The 16,950-nt window shown below is 44.5% G+C and overlaps 1 protein-coding gene across 2 annotated transcripts in view; it reads left to right on the top strand.

The window, feature by feature from the left end:
• The window catches only part of LOC126235987 (uncharacterized), a 264,030-nt gene that overhangs the window by 32,417 nt on the left and 214,663 nt on the right, over positions 1-16,950 (top strand). For both annotated transcript variants that reach the window (XM_049944978.1, XM_049944977.1), the window contains exon 2: positions 15,681-15,745. In XM_049944978.1, the coding sequence (XP_049800935.1) occupies positions 15,681-15,745 (65 nt within the window). The remainder of the gene's footprint in view (positions 1-15,680; positions 15,746-16,950) is intronic.

Below are 16,950 nucleotides of genomic sequence, written 5' to 3'. Positions count from 1 at the left end.
CTTAGTCTTCCTCTACAATTTTTACCCTCCACGCTGCCCTACAATACTAAACTGGTGAACCCCTGATGCCTCATAACATGTCCTACGAACCGATCCCTTCTTCTAGTCAACTTGTGCCACAAATTCCTCTTCTCCCCAATTCTATTCAATATCTCCTCATTAGGTATGTGATCTATGCATCTAATCTTCAGCATTCTGCTGTAACACCACGTTTCGAAAGCTTCTGTTCTCCTCATGTCTAAACTAGTTATTGTCCGTCTTTACTTCCATACATGGCTATACTACATACAAACACACTTAAATCTATATACAATGTTAACAAATTTCTCTCCTTCAGAAGCACTTTCCTTGCCATAGCCAGTCTACATTTTCCATCATCAGTTATTTTGCTACCTAAGTAGCAAAACTCATTTACTGCTTTTAGTGTCTCATTTTCTAATCTAATTCCCTCCAGCATCACCTGATTTAATTTGACTACATTCCATTATCCTCGTTTTGCTTTTGTTGATGTTCATCTTATATCCTCCTATCAAGACACTGTCCACTCCATTCAACTGCTCTTCCAGGTCCTTTGTGGTCTCAGACAGAATTACAATATCATCGGCAAACTGCAAAGTTTTTATTTCTCCATGGATTTTAATTCCTACTCCCAATTTTCTTTTGTTTCTTTTACTGCTTGCCCAATATACGGATTGAATAACATTAGGGATAGGCTACAATACTGTCTCACTCCCTTCCCAACCACTGATTCCCTTTCATGCCCCTCGACTCTTATAACTGTCATCTGGCTTCTGTACAAATTGTTAATAGCCTTTCGTTCCCTGTTTTTGACCCCTGCCACCTTCAGAAATTGCAAGAGAGTATTTCAGTCAACATTGTCAAAAGCCTTGTCTAAGTCTACAAATGCTAGAAATGTAGGTTTGCCTTTCTTTAATCTATCTTCTAAGATAAGTTGTAGGGTCAGTATTGGCTCACATGTTCCAACATTTCTGCAGAATCCAAACTGATTGTTGTGTTCTCCAACAGTTTATTGAACGTAACTTCCTCTACAATACAATAGCTGGCTGTACAATAGATGTAGACGCCCGTCGATCTAGCCGGAGATGTAGTTCCTCTCGGTTGGCTGGTACTTCGATCGGCGGTGCAGTACAGCGGCTTCGGTGATATCTCCTCGGAGACTCTGCTATAGCGGTTGCCATTAGCAGCGGACGAAGACTGGTCTGCCTTCGACCGGCCGGGCCCATATAGTGAGCTGGAGCCAATAGAAACCCAGCGTAGGAATCCGTGGCGGGATATGTCGTGGTGACCTCTGCAAGGAAAGATTCCTATTAATCGACTGGAATCTTCAGCGTGTTTACCTGATGTCTTCACCTGTTTGGCTGTTGGTTTGTTTCCCTCATAGTGTGGCTGTTATGCGGTGCTGCCTGCCATTTAGGGGAACCCGATGGCAGACAGTACACTGATCCTCCCCAAGGTTGACCTCTACCAGTTTTTCCATTTGTCTGTAAAGAATTTTTGGTAGTATTTTGCAGCTGTGACTTATTAAACTGATAATTTGATGGTTTTCACGCCTGTCAACACCTACTGTCTTTGGGATTGGAATTATTATATTCTTCTTGAAGTCTGAGGGTATTTCGCCTGTCTCATGCATCTTACTCACCAGATGGTAGAGTTTTGTGAGGGCTGGCTCTCCCAAGGCCATCAGTAGTTCTAAGGGCCTTGTTTCAACTTACGTCTTTCAGTGCTCCATCAAATTCTTCACGCAGTATCATATCTCCCATTTCATCTTTCTCTATATCCTCTTCCATATCCATAATATCGCCCTCAAGTACATCGCCCTTGTATAGACCCTCTATATATTCCTTCCACCTTTCTGCTTTCCCTTCTTTGCTTAGAACTGGTTTTCCATCTGAGCTCTTGATATTCGTATGGGTGGTTGTCTTTCCTCCAAAGGTCTCTTTAATTTTCCTGTAGGCAGTACCTATCTTACCCCTAGTGATATATGCCTCTACATCCTTAAATTTGTCCTCTAGCCATCCTTGCTTAGCCATTTTGCACTTCCTGTTGACTGCATTTTTGAGACGTTTGTCTACTTCATTTATAGCATTTTTATATTTTCTCCTTTCATCAATTAAGTTCAATATCTCTTCTATTACCCAAGGATTTCCATCTTAAATCTTCCAGTGTCTCCGGGCCTCTTCCACATATGCAACCTTTTTTCTTTATTCTTAAACCAAGTGTTAGCTATGATTAAGTTATGCTCTGTGCAAAATTCTACCAGGCAGCTTCCTCTTTCATTCCTTACCCCCATTCCATATTCACCTACAACTTTTCCTTCTCTTCCTTTTCCTACTATCGAATTCCATTCCCCCATGACTATTACATTTTCGTCTCCCTTCACTATCTGAATAATTTCCTTTATCTCATCATACATTTCTTCTATCTCTTCGTTGTCTGTGGAGCTAGTTGGCATATAAACTTGTGCTACTGTCATAGGTGTGGGCTCCGTGTCTATCTTGGCTACAATAATGCATTCACTATGCTGTTCGTAATAGTGTACCCATGCTCCTATTTTTTTTATTCATTACTAAACCTACTCCTGCATTGCCCCTATTTGATTTTGTATTAATAACCCTGTATCCACCTGTCCAGAAGTCTTGTTCCTCCTGCCACTGAACTACATTAATTCCCACTATATCTAACTATAACCAATCCATTTCCCTTTTTAAATTTTGTTACCTACCTAATTGATTAAGGGATCAGACATTCCATGCTCCGATCTGTAGAACACCAGTTTTCTTTCTCATGATAATGACATCCTCCTGAGTAGTCCCCGCCCAGGGATCTGAATGGGGGACTATTTTACCTCTGGAATATTTTACCCTAGAGGACACCATCATCATTTAACCATGCTAAAGCTGCATGCCCTCGGTAAAAATTACGGCAGTAGTTTCCCCTTGCTTTCTGCCGTTCGCAGTACCATCACAGCAAGGCCATTTTGGTTAATGTTACAAGGCCAGATCAGTCAATAATCCAGATTATTCCCCTGCAACTAGTGAAAAGGGTGCTGCCCCTCTTCAGGTACCACATGTTTGTCTGGCCTCTCAACAGATACCCCTCCGTTATGGTTGCACCTATGGTACAGCTATCTGTATCGCTGAGGCACACAAACCTCCCCACCAGTGGCAAGGCCCATGTTTCCAGGGGGAAGGGTCTAGAGAATATAACATTAAAATTTGTGCAGTTTGCTGCAGTTATTTGTTATTTTGATTTCGCCTCACATCAGATTTTTACATGTGTATTTTATGAGTACATATAATGTATGGTAACTTTGAACCTCTGTATTTCGGAAATGGGTATAGACATCAGTAAAATTTAGAAGGTTGTTTGAGTTTGGGGTCTTAGGAATGGATTATAAAAGTTGCAGCTATTTGCTGCACATAGCTGTGTTGGAATCCATGGCTTGGTTTTGGTGCAAAAAATGGTAAAAAACACTTATTTAAAGGGTTTTCTAAGGAACTGCCTGTGAGCTAATAACTTTGATCCTTTGTATCTCAGAAACATAGACCACATCAAATACAAAAAGAACCAACTGATTTGCTCTATTTGCCTGAACAGGAAGAAATGTATAATATTCATACTTTAACCTTGTCCTTTAGGATAGTGACGAACCTTCAGTTGGGCTTATAAATGGTTCCTACTCTAGAGGCTATCCAAAACACTTGACCCTACCTTTCTATAACCAATAGAACCCAAGGTATGAGCTTTCTAAGAATCTCGTTTTTATGTGCAGCATTTTGAAACATGTAAGGTAGCACATGGTGTAACATGCATACTGGTATTAACAATAGCATTTGATCAAATTCTGGAACAAATAAATTTAAAAAATACTTGTATTTTCAGTAATAATTATGTGTCACTCCATAATTTCATATTCCAAAATGAATTTTTGTAAACCCAGTAGGTTTTTTTACAAGAAGTATCCACGGTAATGCAGATACAGATTGTATTTCAGGCTTACAATATTCAGGGTGATTATACACTCCTGGAAATTGAAATAAGAACACCGTGAATTCATTGTCCCAGGAAGGGGAAACTTTATTCACACATTCCTGGGGTCAGATACATCACATGATCACACTGACAGAACCACAGGCACATAGACACAGGCAACAGAGCATGCACAATGTCGGCACTAGTACAGTGTATATCCACCTTTCGCAGCAATGCAGGCTGCTATTCTCCCATGGAGACGATCGTAGAGATGCTGGATGTAGTCCTGTGGAATGGCTTGCCATGCCATTTCCACCTGGCACCTCAGTTGGACCAGCGTTCGTGCTGGACGTGCAGACCGCGTGAGACGACGCTTCATCCAGTTCCAAACATGCTCAATGGGGGACAGATCCGGAGATCTTGCTGGCCAGGGTAGTTGACTTACACCTTCTAGAGCACGTTGGGTGGCACGGGATACATGCGGACGTGCATTGTCCTGTTGGAACAGCAAGTTCCCTTGCCGGTCTAGGAATGGTAGAACTATGGGTTCGATGACGGTTTGGATGTACCGTGCACTATTCAGTGTCCCCTCGACGATCACCAGTGGTGTACGGCCAGTGTAGGAGATCGCTCCCCACACCATGATGCCGGGTGTTGGCCCTGTGTGCCTCGGTCGTATGCAATCCTGATTGTGGCGCTCACCTGCACGGCGCCAAACACGCATACGACCATCATTGGCACCAAGGCAGAAGTGACTCTCATCGCTGAAGACGACACGTCTCCATTCGTCCCTCCATTCACGCCTGTCGCGACACCACTGGAGGCGGACTGCACGATGTTGGGGCGTGAGCGGAAGACGGCCTAACGGTGTGCGGGACCGTAGCCCAGCTTCATGGAGACGGTTGCGAATGGTCCTCGCCGATACCCCAGGAGCAACAGTGTCCCTAATTTGCTGGGAAGTGGCGGTGCGGTCCCCTACGGCACTGCGTAGGATCCTACGGTCTTGGCGTGCATCCGTGCGTCGCTGCGGTCCGGTCCCAGGTCGACAGGCACGTGCACCTTCCGCCGACCACTGGCGACAACATCGATGTACTGTGGAGACCTCACGCCCCACGTGTTGAGCAATTCGGCGGTACGTCCACCCGGCCTCCCGCATGCCCACTATATGCCCTCGCTCAAAATCCGTCAACTGCACATACGGTTCACGTCCACGCTGTCGCGGCATGCTACCAGTGTTAAAGACTGCGATGGAGCTCCGTATGCCATGGCAAACTGGCTGACACTGACGGTGGCGGTGCACAAATGCTGCGCAGCTAGCGCCATTCGACGGCCAACACCGCGGTTCCTGGTATGTCCGCTGTGCCGTGCATGTGATCATTTCTTGTACAGCCCTCTCGCAGTGTCCGGAGCAAGTATGGTGGGTCTGACACACCGGTGTCAATGTGTTCTTTTTTCCATTTCCAGGAGTGTAATTAAAGTTAAACTTCCAAAACTCTGTAGACATAACACCATTGGTCAGAATGACGTCAAATTACAATGGAATATTATTGGAGAAGGGGGAAAACGTATGGCAGAAGAAAAAAAAAATATTGATCAATAGATGGCACTGTATGAAAACACCTGTCACCGCACGACCCATTGAAGTTGGTATAAACATGCTGAGTACACGGCTTTTCCCCCTTTTGCATCTGTGAGCTTTGCCGTGACTGTCTCAATGCAGGATCACCCTCTGCTTGTAAAACTGTATTACAAGAATGATGACTGTGCACACATCACACTGCAGAAGCTGCGGACACTGGTGTGTTTGAAAAAAGGCGTTGGTCCGATGACTACCGTTGGTCTGGAGAAAATGATTCGGAAACTTAAAAGGACGGGTTCTTTTGGTGTGCAACCTGGTATGTGGGGAGAAAACAAATTGATTTGACTTCAGTGGAAGTAGTGGCCACAGCAGTGGAACATGCTTTTTCTCGATGTCGACTTGTTGCAGAAAATGGTGGACAGTGTATTGAATATGTTTTGTGCCAGTCACACGGAAATTGGTAATCCATTTTGATTTTGATTGATGCTTTTTATGCAGTTTTTGGGCTCAGGACAATTAAAACCCGATTTTTCTCATCCAATATGATATGACCTTGCTGCTGTGGATGGTCTTACGTAACTGACAGTATCACACCCGTACACCCATGCACACTGAGTAGCGTAGATTATTTAACGTCAAACGTGCACGTTAGGCATTGTTGTATTATTTGTTTGTCATTTGTAGTCAACCACTATTACATTATGATGCTTACAGCACCATCTATTGCTACATTTTGTAACTATTTATTTTTCTTCTGCCATACATTTTCCCCTTTCTCCAATAATATTCCACTGCATAGTGACATCATTCTGACTAGTCATTTCTAGAGCGGTTTGAAAGTTTAACTTTAGTTATAATCAACCTGTATTTTCTGGGGTATATGATTTCTTTAATCTTATTTGCATGATAGAAAGCTGACTTGAAATCACTTTTTTGCTATGAGTTGTTGTGCTTTGTGGCAAAGATAGAAAAAGTTTATTGCTGTTATACATTTAGTGGACTCATATTTATGTTTCACAGTTAAACTGCAAATACAATAATTCATTACTAATGCATCCTGAAAGCCTTCTCAAGATGTTATACTTCAGACTGAAAATGGTTTGTTTGACATGAAATTGACCCTTTACTGTGTTATCTTATCCTCCCACCTCTGTCTGTCCATCTCCTCCTTCCCAATTTTTCTCTCTCTCCATTTCTTCCTGTCCCCTCTCTCTGTCCATCTCCTCCTCCCCCTCTTCCTTTTTCACCTGTCCACTACTGTTACATCTTCCACCTGCGTCCTGCATCGCCCCCTCCTTTACCCTCTCTCTGCCCATCTCTTCTTGCCTGTGTGTGTGTGCACGCACGCGCGTGTGCATGCGCGCATACAGGCGCGGGGTGGAGTGAGTTTATGCACATGTGTCTACTTGCATGTGGGGCAAGCTACAGCTAACAGCAACTAGCTGCAAGGTGCACAAGTGTAAATGCAACTTAACCCCTTCCCTGCAGCTTTCTTTGCAAATGCGGTTGACACATATGGTGGACACATCTCCTTTTACCCCATCTCTGTTTGTAATCTTCCTCCCCATGCCTCTCTGTCCATCTCATACTACCACCCCTATCTGCCACCTCCTCTTGCCCACTCTCTCTGTCACGCCATCTCCCCTCCATCTCTTTGTTCATCTTCCATGCCCCCTCTCGCTGGCCATATCTTCCTCCCCCTCACTCTGTCCAGAATTACCTACCCATCTCACTGTCTACCTCCTCCTCACCTTTCCTCCTCCTTCCCCTCTCTCCCTTTAGTGCTCCTGCTCCCCTGTCAGTCTGCTCCTCCCTCTCTCCCTATCCATCTCCACCTGCACCATCTCTCTTTCCATCTCCTCCAAGCCTCTCTCCCTGTCTGCCTCCTCTTGCCACATCCTCTCTCCCCATCCACCTCCTCCCTGCCCTCTCTCTGCCCCTTCCTCCTTACCTCCTCTCCCTCTCCTCCTGTCCCCCCTTTCTGGCCCTACTCCTGTCCCCTCTCTCTGTTCATCTCCTCCTACTGATCCTCTCTCTCTGTCAATCTGCTCCTTCACCTTCCTGCCCTATTTTTTCCCTATCCATCACCTCCTGCCCTATTCATCCCTTCCCCTATCTTTCTCAGTCTTCTCCCAACCATGCTCATCAACACATGCAGGGCCTGTATGACAGTTCAATTAAGCAGGCCTATACTACTCCCACAACATGCCTGTCATACAGAACAGCCTACATGCCAGGGGTTTGAGTACCATTTTTGCCCCTCACATGTAAACTGCCCTGCAAAGCAGACTGATACTAATCCACTACAACATGCCTATCGGGCAGGGCAGCCTTCAAATTTTGGGTGGAAAAAAAAAAACACATTTTTGCCCTATCTGCACTCCTATTGGAGCTAGGAGGTTATAAACCCCACAGTGCTGATACAAAGCGTGGCAAATTTGGTTGAGATTGATACAGGGATTTGGGAGGAGATCCTGGACATTTGTACATCAGTCTGCTTTATATATGTACTAGCCTTTACCCTGCAGCTTCACTCACGTAAGTGTTCGACATATAACTTGCACACATATTGTCCTCCCCCATCCACCTCTTTCTTTCCATATCTCTGTCCATCTGATCCTCCTACATCTGTACATCTCCTCCTCTCTACTCTCCCTGTCTCTCCAGCTCTTCTTCTCCCTCCCTTTCTATTTCTACCATCCCTTCTCCCTTACCAGATCTTTCTCCACCCACCCTCTTTCCAGATCCTGCTCCACCTGTCTCTGATTTCCTCCGGCCTCCTCTCCCTACACACCTCCTCTCTCTCTCTCTCTCTCTCTCTCTCTCTCTCTCTCTCTCTGTACATTTCATCCCCCCAACCTCTCTCTGCCCATAACCTCCTCTCTGCCTTCTCTTCCTATCCATCCCCTTTTTCCCCCTCTCTCTGTTAATTCCCTTCTCCATCCATTTCAACCTTCCTCCAGCAGTGCCCAATCTGAACACGTATTCCCTGCAAAACAGATTGATAATGCAGGGCTATACTACTCCCACAACACAACTTTCAAAAAGGGAGTCTACATGACAGAGGCTTGAAAACCAATTTTTTTCCCCTGACATATAAGCTGCCATGTGAAGCAGGTTGATAAAGGTGGCCTGGCCAGTGCTACTCCAACCTACCACTCCTGTCATGTGGGGTAGCCTGTACATTGGAGGCTGTAAAACTGTTCTTGCCCCGACGTGTAAACTGTCCTGCAAAGCACATCGACAAGGCGAGCTGATACTTTTCCCATAACACACCTATTGTGCGGGACAACCTACATTTACTGCTCAGTATGGACAGGCATAGTTGAGTGAGGATGGGGGAGAAGGGTAGTGAAGGAAGGGGAAGATAAGGTGAATAGAGAATGGGGAGGAAGTGACAAACAGAGAGAGGGGATAGAGGGGATGGACAAAGAGAAAGAGGGAGGATGAGATGGGCAGAGAGAGTGAGGGAGGATGAGACGGACAGAGAGAGGGGCAGTCTTCACATTGAGGGCTGGAAAACGTTTTCTTGCACCTGATACATAGGCTGCCCTGCAGAGCCAGTTGATAAGGCAAGTCGATACCTTTCATGCACAGCATGTCTGTCGTACTGGGAGGGACTGGAAAAATACATTTTTGCGAGTATCTCTGCTCTTATTGGAGCTAGGAAGTTACAAACCCCACAGTCGCGATGTTTGCAAAGTTTCCTGCTTGTGTGCCAGATATGGTTGAAATTGATCCAGGGGTTTGGAATTAGATCCTGGCTATTTAGATACACTCTGCTCTTATATACAATAGCTGAATACTCTTGGGTATGTATTTATTTCCTCCTTCCACCTGCCACCTCGGACACTCTCCATCGTCCATCTCACACCCTCTCTCTTCCACGTGCATCCTGAAACCGTATTCCTTTCCCACCTGCTGACTATTTCTCTTCATCTTCCACATGCCTCCTACACCTCCCTTCTCTCTGTCTGTCTCCTCCTCTCCCTCTCTGCTCATCCCCACTTCCCCCTATCTCAGTCAATCTCTCTCTGTTGCTCTCTTCCTGTCCCTATGTCTCTAGCCGTCTTCTCCTCCCATCCTTCACTCTGTCCATCTCTTCCCCACCACTCTGTTCATCTCTTCCGACTCCCTTTTTATATTCACTCCTTACTCTTCCTGTCTCTGACTATATACTCCTTCCATTCTCTCTTTCGGTGCCCTTCACCCCTCTTTGTCTGTCTCTTAACCCCCCCCTCCCCCCCTGTGTTCATATCCTCCTCACCTCCTCTTTATCCACCTCTTCCTCCATCCTCTCTGTCCACCTCTCTTCCTCTCTCTTTCTGTCCATCTGTTCCTCATCCCCATCTCTCTCTGTTCATCTCCTCCTCCCTCCTTTTCCTATCCTCTCATCTCCCTATGTGTCATCTACTCCTCCCCCTTTCTGCCCATTTCCTCCTCCTCCTCCTCCTCCTCCTCCCTCTCATTGTCTGCCTCCTCCTACCCACATCTCCCTATCAGTCTACTCACGTCACCTCTCTCTGTTGATCTCCTCATCCCTACCTTTCCAGTTATTATTCTTCTGCTCCACTCTCTCTTTGACTCTCTCCTCCTTCCCCCATTTGTTCCCTGTCTGTCCTCTCGTGACCATCTCTCTCTCTATCCATCCCCTCCTGCGCCCCCTCTCTCTTTCCATTCCATCCTGCCCCCTCTCTCTGTGTGTTCTTTCCTCTACGTATCTCCTCCTCTATCCATGTTAAGCTTCCCCCAGCAATGCCTTTCCTCAAATGTAGCCCTTGCAAAACAAGTCAATAAAGCAGGCTGATACCACTTTCACTACATGCCTTTGTACAGGGCAGCCCACACGCCAGGGCCTTGAAAACAGTGTTTTGCCCCTTGACATATAGACTGCCATGCAAAGTGGGTCACTAAATAAGGCTGACTACTCCAACGCAACATTCCTGTTATGAAGTGCTTCTTCTGTGTTGGGGCCTGGTAAACTGTTTCTCGCCCCTGTAGTGTAGGCCACTCTGCAAAGCAGATTGATAGGGTAAACCGATACTATTCCCACAGAACACATATCATGCAGGGCAGCCTATGTGATAGGAGCTGAATAAAACAGGTATGTCTGGTCTCATATTGTGTCCACTACTGCACCTCTGTTAACTGATGTGGTACCCATTTTGAACACTTCTTGTGTACCTTCAAGTCCTGCCATAAAATGCATATCATTGTTGCTCTCGACATGCCCATCCATGCCATTAGTTTCTGCACAGTCCAGCGTCAGCCCTGTGTTCAACAATGTTCAATAACATCGTATGTCAGGTCAGTACGGGCAGACGTGGGAAGCTCACTTTGTGGCGAGTCTGTCGTCATTGCACATTCGTCTAAGAAAGCCAGCATCAAACATGCAACTGTTTGACAGAGCAATTCCCTATCACCCACAGCTGTTTGCAGTTCTGGATGACGATGAGTAGCACATCTGTCAATGAGAAAGGCAATTTTCAAGTATGCTCGCTGTTCTACTTTGCTTACACCTATAGTTTAGCACAGCCAACCACAGACTGAATGTTTCAGGTGCTGCTACCGAGCCATCCCTGCACATGGTTGCAATCTGTTTATTGATTTCAGCACTGTTTGCCACAGGCTTTTAAATGTATTTGCTGTGGTTATGGTGATGCCACACGTTTGCACAGTACGCCACAGTTGTCAAGATTTATGGGATTATCCGTATATATAACCTTTTACCCACAAGTTCACATGCCTAAGTGTTCAACACATACTCATATATTTCACACGTGTGCTACTTCTCCATTCTTGGTCAATCTCCTCCTGCTTCCCCACTCTGCCACTTGTTCCTCTACCTCTCTCTGACCAGCTCCTCCTTCCCCCATCTCTCTGTCGATACCCGTTTCCCCCACTGTTCACCTCCTTATCTACTCCTCACCCTACTGCATGCCCATTCTCATCCCCTGCCTCTCTGCTTGTCTCCTCTTTCCTGCTTCTGTGCCTATCTCTTTCTCTCCACATATCTGCCCATCGCCTCCTCCCCACTCTCTCTCTGCCCACTGTCTTGTCTCTTCCCTCTCTGTCAATCTACTCCTCCTCCTCCTCCTCCTCCTCCTCCTCCATCTCTCTCCAGCTACTCCTCCTCCCCCATCTCTGTCCACCTCATCCTTCCCCATCTCTCTCTATCCACCTCCTTCTCTTACCACACTCTTTCTGTCCATCTCTTCCCGCTCCCCTCTTCTTATCCAGCAACTCTTGTCCCCCTCTCCCTACATCTCCTCCTCCTCCTCCTCCTCCTCCTCCTCCTCCTCTTCCTCCTCACCTCACTGTATTCATCTCCTCCTTCCCCTTTCTCCCCTTTAAATTCCTCTTTCCCTCTCCCTATCCATCTCCTCCTCCCCCTCCCCCCTCTGTCCCCTATCCTGTCCCTCTCTCTGTCCCTCCCCATTAATTTATAATTTCTTTAAGGTTATGGCAAAAAATAAAACTTAATTATTTTTGCTGCTGTATTGTTGTGCTTAGGAAGCTGAGAGTTGGCAGATAAGGTGTTTAAATAATGGACAATATAGTGAAGTGAGCAAGCTCTGACCTGGTGACTTAAACCATGAGTGTATATAAAGACAGTGGGTTTGATATATCTTCTCCTTCTTCTTTATTTCTCTCTCTCACTCTCTCTCTTTTTTGCCATAATGGCTCAGCATTATTGGGGAGGGGGGACTGTAACGTCATCTCCTTGTGGTCCACATTCTGTGCTGTTAGTGTCAGTCTTGCTGGTGCGCCATTTTTCTGCTAAAGAGTAATTTGACAAATGACACTTCCACTGAAAGTCTGAGGCATTTATGAGGCAACAGAGACTGACCACAGGATTCATCTGCAAGTTGTGGTAGAGAGGTTTCATGTAGTGTATGATAGACTGTACAATACTATGCATGTATGCCTGCACTTTGTTAAAAAGATTACCTACTGAGCACTGAAGAACCCTACAAATAACAAGGCAAGGAGAATATTGGCATGCTTTGCTGACACAACTGTCTTTGCATTTTTAGATGGGATAGTGATTGGTTACAAATACAGGATAAACCACTAATACACCTATAGGGCTTCTGGAGTGTCAAAGTATTTCTCTTCATTTATTTTGCATAATAAAGTCGCACAGGAGATCTGTGACCATTATACGAATAGAGCATGCTCTTATCACCACGCTATGGCCACTAATAACAACAGTCCCCTTGTGAAAACTTTTTCATTAAAATGTTTCAGGTACAGCTGATTATCAGAATATCTGCCAAAATATTGCATTTGTCATGAAAGGGCAACTGATAGATGATCTATTTAGAGCAAACATACAGTACTCAGATTAACTGACAAACATGTGTGCATACCGGAGAAAAGAACTCAATACAAAGTACCATGTCAAGTGATGCCTGTTGTAATATTGGTGCTAAGCTGACTGTGCACCACTGCTGCAAGAACTAGCTATCATAACCTGCCACCAAGTGACATGGTTGTAGTGGTGTTGGGACCCTGCATTAATAGTTGACAGACAGTTATTAACAAAATCAGTATTAGGAACAAGTGTATAAACATAAAATAGCAATAAACCTTAAAGTTATGGATCATTGTTAGAAGTGTGCAAACAAAAGTATTTATAATTAATACATGTGTTATGAGCAAGGTATTATGGGAAGAGGAGGGAGGGAGGACAAGGGGACTTGGGATGGGCACAAAACAATCGTGTCGCATGATAATGAGAGCCAGCTACCTACAGCAGTGGCAAACTTGTAACTAAAGTGTAGAGGAGGGATTCACTGTAAGTCTGTTTGGTATAGCACAACCACATGTAAATGAAATTCCTTTAATGTCAGGATAGGAAGGGGTACAGGCAAATGTCGACCAGAACGGGGGGCGGAGGGGGGGGGGGACGACGACAGCATAAGGCATGGGAAGAAATATGTTTATTGACTTACAATGCTACTGCACTACATCACATGAGAAGTAATGAAGAATAGCAATGATGGTTAATAGGTCTCAGGAGAGAGCTTGTGTTCCAGATTAGATAAACACTGGGAAATGATTTACATTAATAAATATCATAAAAACAATGCTAAGATTTTAAACCTGTGACTAGAGTGAGATCCTCTGTAAGTTTATTAGGTGTTGCAGCACCTTATACAAGATGTAAGAAAAATTTCTTTAATTTCAGAATAGTCAGGATAGCAAGGAGAATGGGGAAGTATTAGAGGTGTACAAATTCCCCTTGCAGCCTGCTTGCCCCTAGCTCCTCTGCAACCATTCATGCCGGTCAGCCTGCCGCGACGTAAACACAAGAGTACGCATGTACTGAGGCATAGTGGGTAATGCGACCGACTTGGGCTCCCGCAAGCCCGGGCTACCTGGGTTCCCGCAGGCCTGCCAAGCTTCACGGGACCCGCTCAGCTTGCTGCGCCTGACAACAGGTTGCGCTGTCAAGCTACCGTGACTAGAGTAGCCAGTTAGTTAGCCCGCAGTTCATTTATCGCAACGATGGGGGCAGCACAATGAATAGGTCGGACTTTAGTGAGATTGAAAAAAAAATTGACAACTGGCGAATACATGCTGGTAACGAAACAGAGCACAAGTGCCCCATAGGAAACGTTTTCGTGTGTTTATGAGGCCGCTTCAAATAAATCGGTAGGTGTGTCTCAATGCAAACTATGTAAAAAGCTCCTAAGTGCTTATTCAGCAACCTCGAGTATGTTACGACATGTGTGCAAATTTGACAAGCAGTTCCCTCACTCCGGAAATATCTTGAAAGAGGACAAAGATTTAGTGGCCGAAAAGGGCGTCGAAATGTGTGCTAAGGACCTGAGACCATTTAGCAGTATAGAGGGAGAAGGATTTCATGGTAACCCGCAAACGATGTCAAAATCTTTTGTAAGGTACTCTATTCCATGCACTGTCCGAAATATTATGTAGACAGTAATGTTCCTCTTGATGGTCAAGTGTGCAAAATTTCTTCAAGATCGGAATAAAACTGTAGGTTGGTGTAGAACTGTGTAAGTAAAGTACCCTCCGCCATGCACCATTCAGAATTTTAAGAAGACAGCACCCTTCATCCTGCTTTGAATATCAAGTATGCCAAATTTCATCAAGATCGGAATAAAAACGTACAATTTGTCGAATTCCGTTACGTAAAGTAACCTCTGCCATGCACCCTACGAAATTTTAAGTATACTGTGACCTTCCTATTGGTTTCAAGGTATAGTGTGCAAAATTTCATCAAGATTGTATGCAGTACAAACACACGGACACAATGAAAAGGCACTTTCAGTTTTTCTCAAATTTTCCAATTTCTCGGTCGATTTTCGAAAAATTTTATTTCATAAAAACCTTGTCCTGAGAATTACGAACACAGCAAAAAAAAATTGCCGAATTGGTCCAGCCGTTCTCGAGTTTTACGCTTATCAACGCATTTGGCAATTCATTTTTATTTATATAGATAATAAACCCGAAACATACGCGTAAAGGAAGAATGTACAAATAAAACCCAATATTTTTTGACCTGAAATTAATATATATAATGTTATGGCTTGTCTTTTGGTGCTCAGGTAAAATAAAAGCTTTTAATTAACGTTCATAGTACGAAAATGAAGCGCGCTGACTAGCGCAGCTCAGCAGTAATATGGGCAGGCAAGCAAGTTTCCCGCAGCCTGCCCGGGTTGGGTTCTGCTTGGCTTGGCTGGGAGTGAAGCAGCCTGCCCGTTCTGTTGACAACGCGCGGCGGCCTGCCTGCCTGGCCACCAGGCAAGCATGGGCGGGTTAAAAGCGGAACATGTACACCTCTGGGAAGTATGCACCAGACTGCATTTAGGTACACATTGCACCCTCATCACATGTTTTGCACTGATGTGGGGAGTACAAATATCCTGTTAAATCATTCACAAATTAGATTTAAACTTTTTTTCATTTTCATTCCATGCAATAAATAAATATACTGTCTAAGTGATGAAATTGAATATGCTGTCTTCTGCTTAGTTCATGTTAAAGCTTTTGTGGGTGGGTCACATGCAAACGTGTGCATTTATGCATGTGAATGTATCTAATTTTGAGCATTAAAGTACTGTTTGCAACTTTTCAGGTTGTGAAGTGTGTGGGGATGCTCATCCTACAAAGTCTTGTCCATTACTTGCTGAAGCAAAACATGTAAGTGTATTTCATTTGTTTACTTTTTGATTTAATTCAGTTACATAAGCTTTCATGGTGGTAGATATTAGTTCATTGGTAGAACACTAGGGAAGTGCAATCAGTCTGCAAAGGAGATTGCTCACAAAACACTCATATGACCCATCCTAGAATATTGCTGAAGTCTGTGGGAGCCATACTAAATAGGAGTAACTGGGGATACAGAATGTATATGAAGATGGGCAGCACATTTGGTCACCAGTTTGTTTGACCCATGGGAGAGTGTCATGGAGATGTAGAATAAACTGAACTGGCAAATGCTTGAAGATAGATGCAAGGTATCCTGTGGAAGCCCGTGTTACAAATTTTCAGAGTGATGAATTTAGGAATGTACTGCAACTCACTAGGTATTGCTCCCATGGGGATCACAAGTACCAAATTAGAGTAATTATAGTGCACACAAAGGCCTTTAAACAGTCATTCTTCCCGTGCTCCAGATGTGACTGGAAAGGCTGCAGTGCACTATGCAGTAGTTTGCAGAATATGTATGTAGATGTAGACGATAATAAAATAAACTATTTGAGGGAAAGAAGCAAATGTGAAGCAACAACACAGATTCATTACTGGAAAATCAATAATTATATATTATTTTATAATTTTTTGGTCCTGTTTCTTAAAGATAAAATTTAAAAGTAAATTTGCAGGATAACATTACATGAGAGAGAAAAGAAACACATGAACTCATGAAAAGTTGAGTTAGAGACAACTGTTCTGTTGGTGAGAGAACATTCCTGTATGACAGATGACATACTTGGCATGCCACATGCCTGTGATTTTGTCTGACCTTCCACTGATTGTCAGCATGACAGTCAAGTGCATAATAGGCAAGTCTTGCAGTATCAGTGACTTTTGTTGTGATCAAGTCGTGGATGCCCAATGCATGGAACAGTCCGTCTGTGGGGACATGCAGGGAATGGGCTTTTATCAGCATGTCATGGTTGTAGTACAAGTCCCTCGATTGAGAGAAAACCACCACTGTCAGAGTCAAGTGTACGGGCCAACAATTTGGTGATGACAGTGGTTCTCATCAACCATTGCAGATTTTAACAACAGATAGATGGCAGATGGTGCAACAAATTACTTGCCAATCCAGTTTTTGATAACAACATCTGTGTAGGACTCCCATTCAGAACAACCTCTTCACTGTTAGTTACAGAAACCACAAC

Source organism: Schistocerca nitens, chromosome 2 (assembly GCF_023898315.1).
Source record: "Schistocerca nitens isolate TAMUIC-IGC-003100 chromosome 2, iqSchNite1.1, whole genome shotgun sequence".
Lineage (NCBI taxonomy): Eukaryota > Metazoa > Arthropoda > Insecta > Orthoptera > Acrididae > Schistocerca > Schistocerca nitens.
Note: the sequence above shows the minus strand (reverse complement) of the source record. Positions and strands in the feature narration are given on the sequence as shown.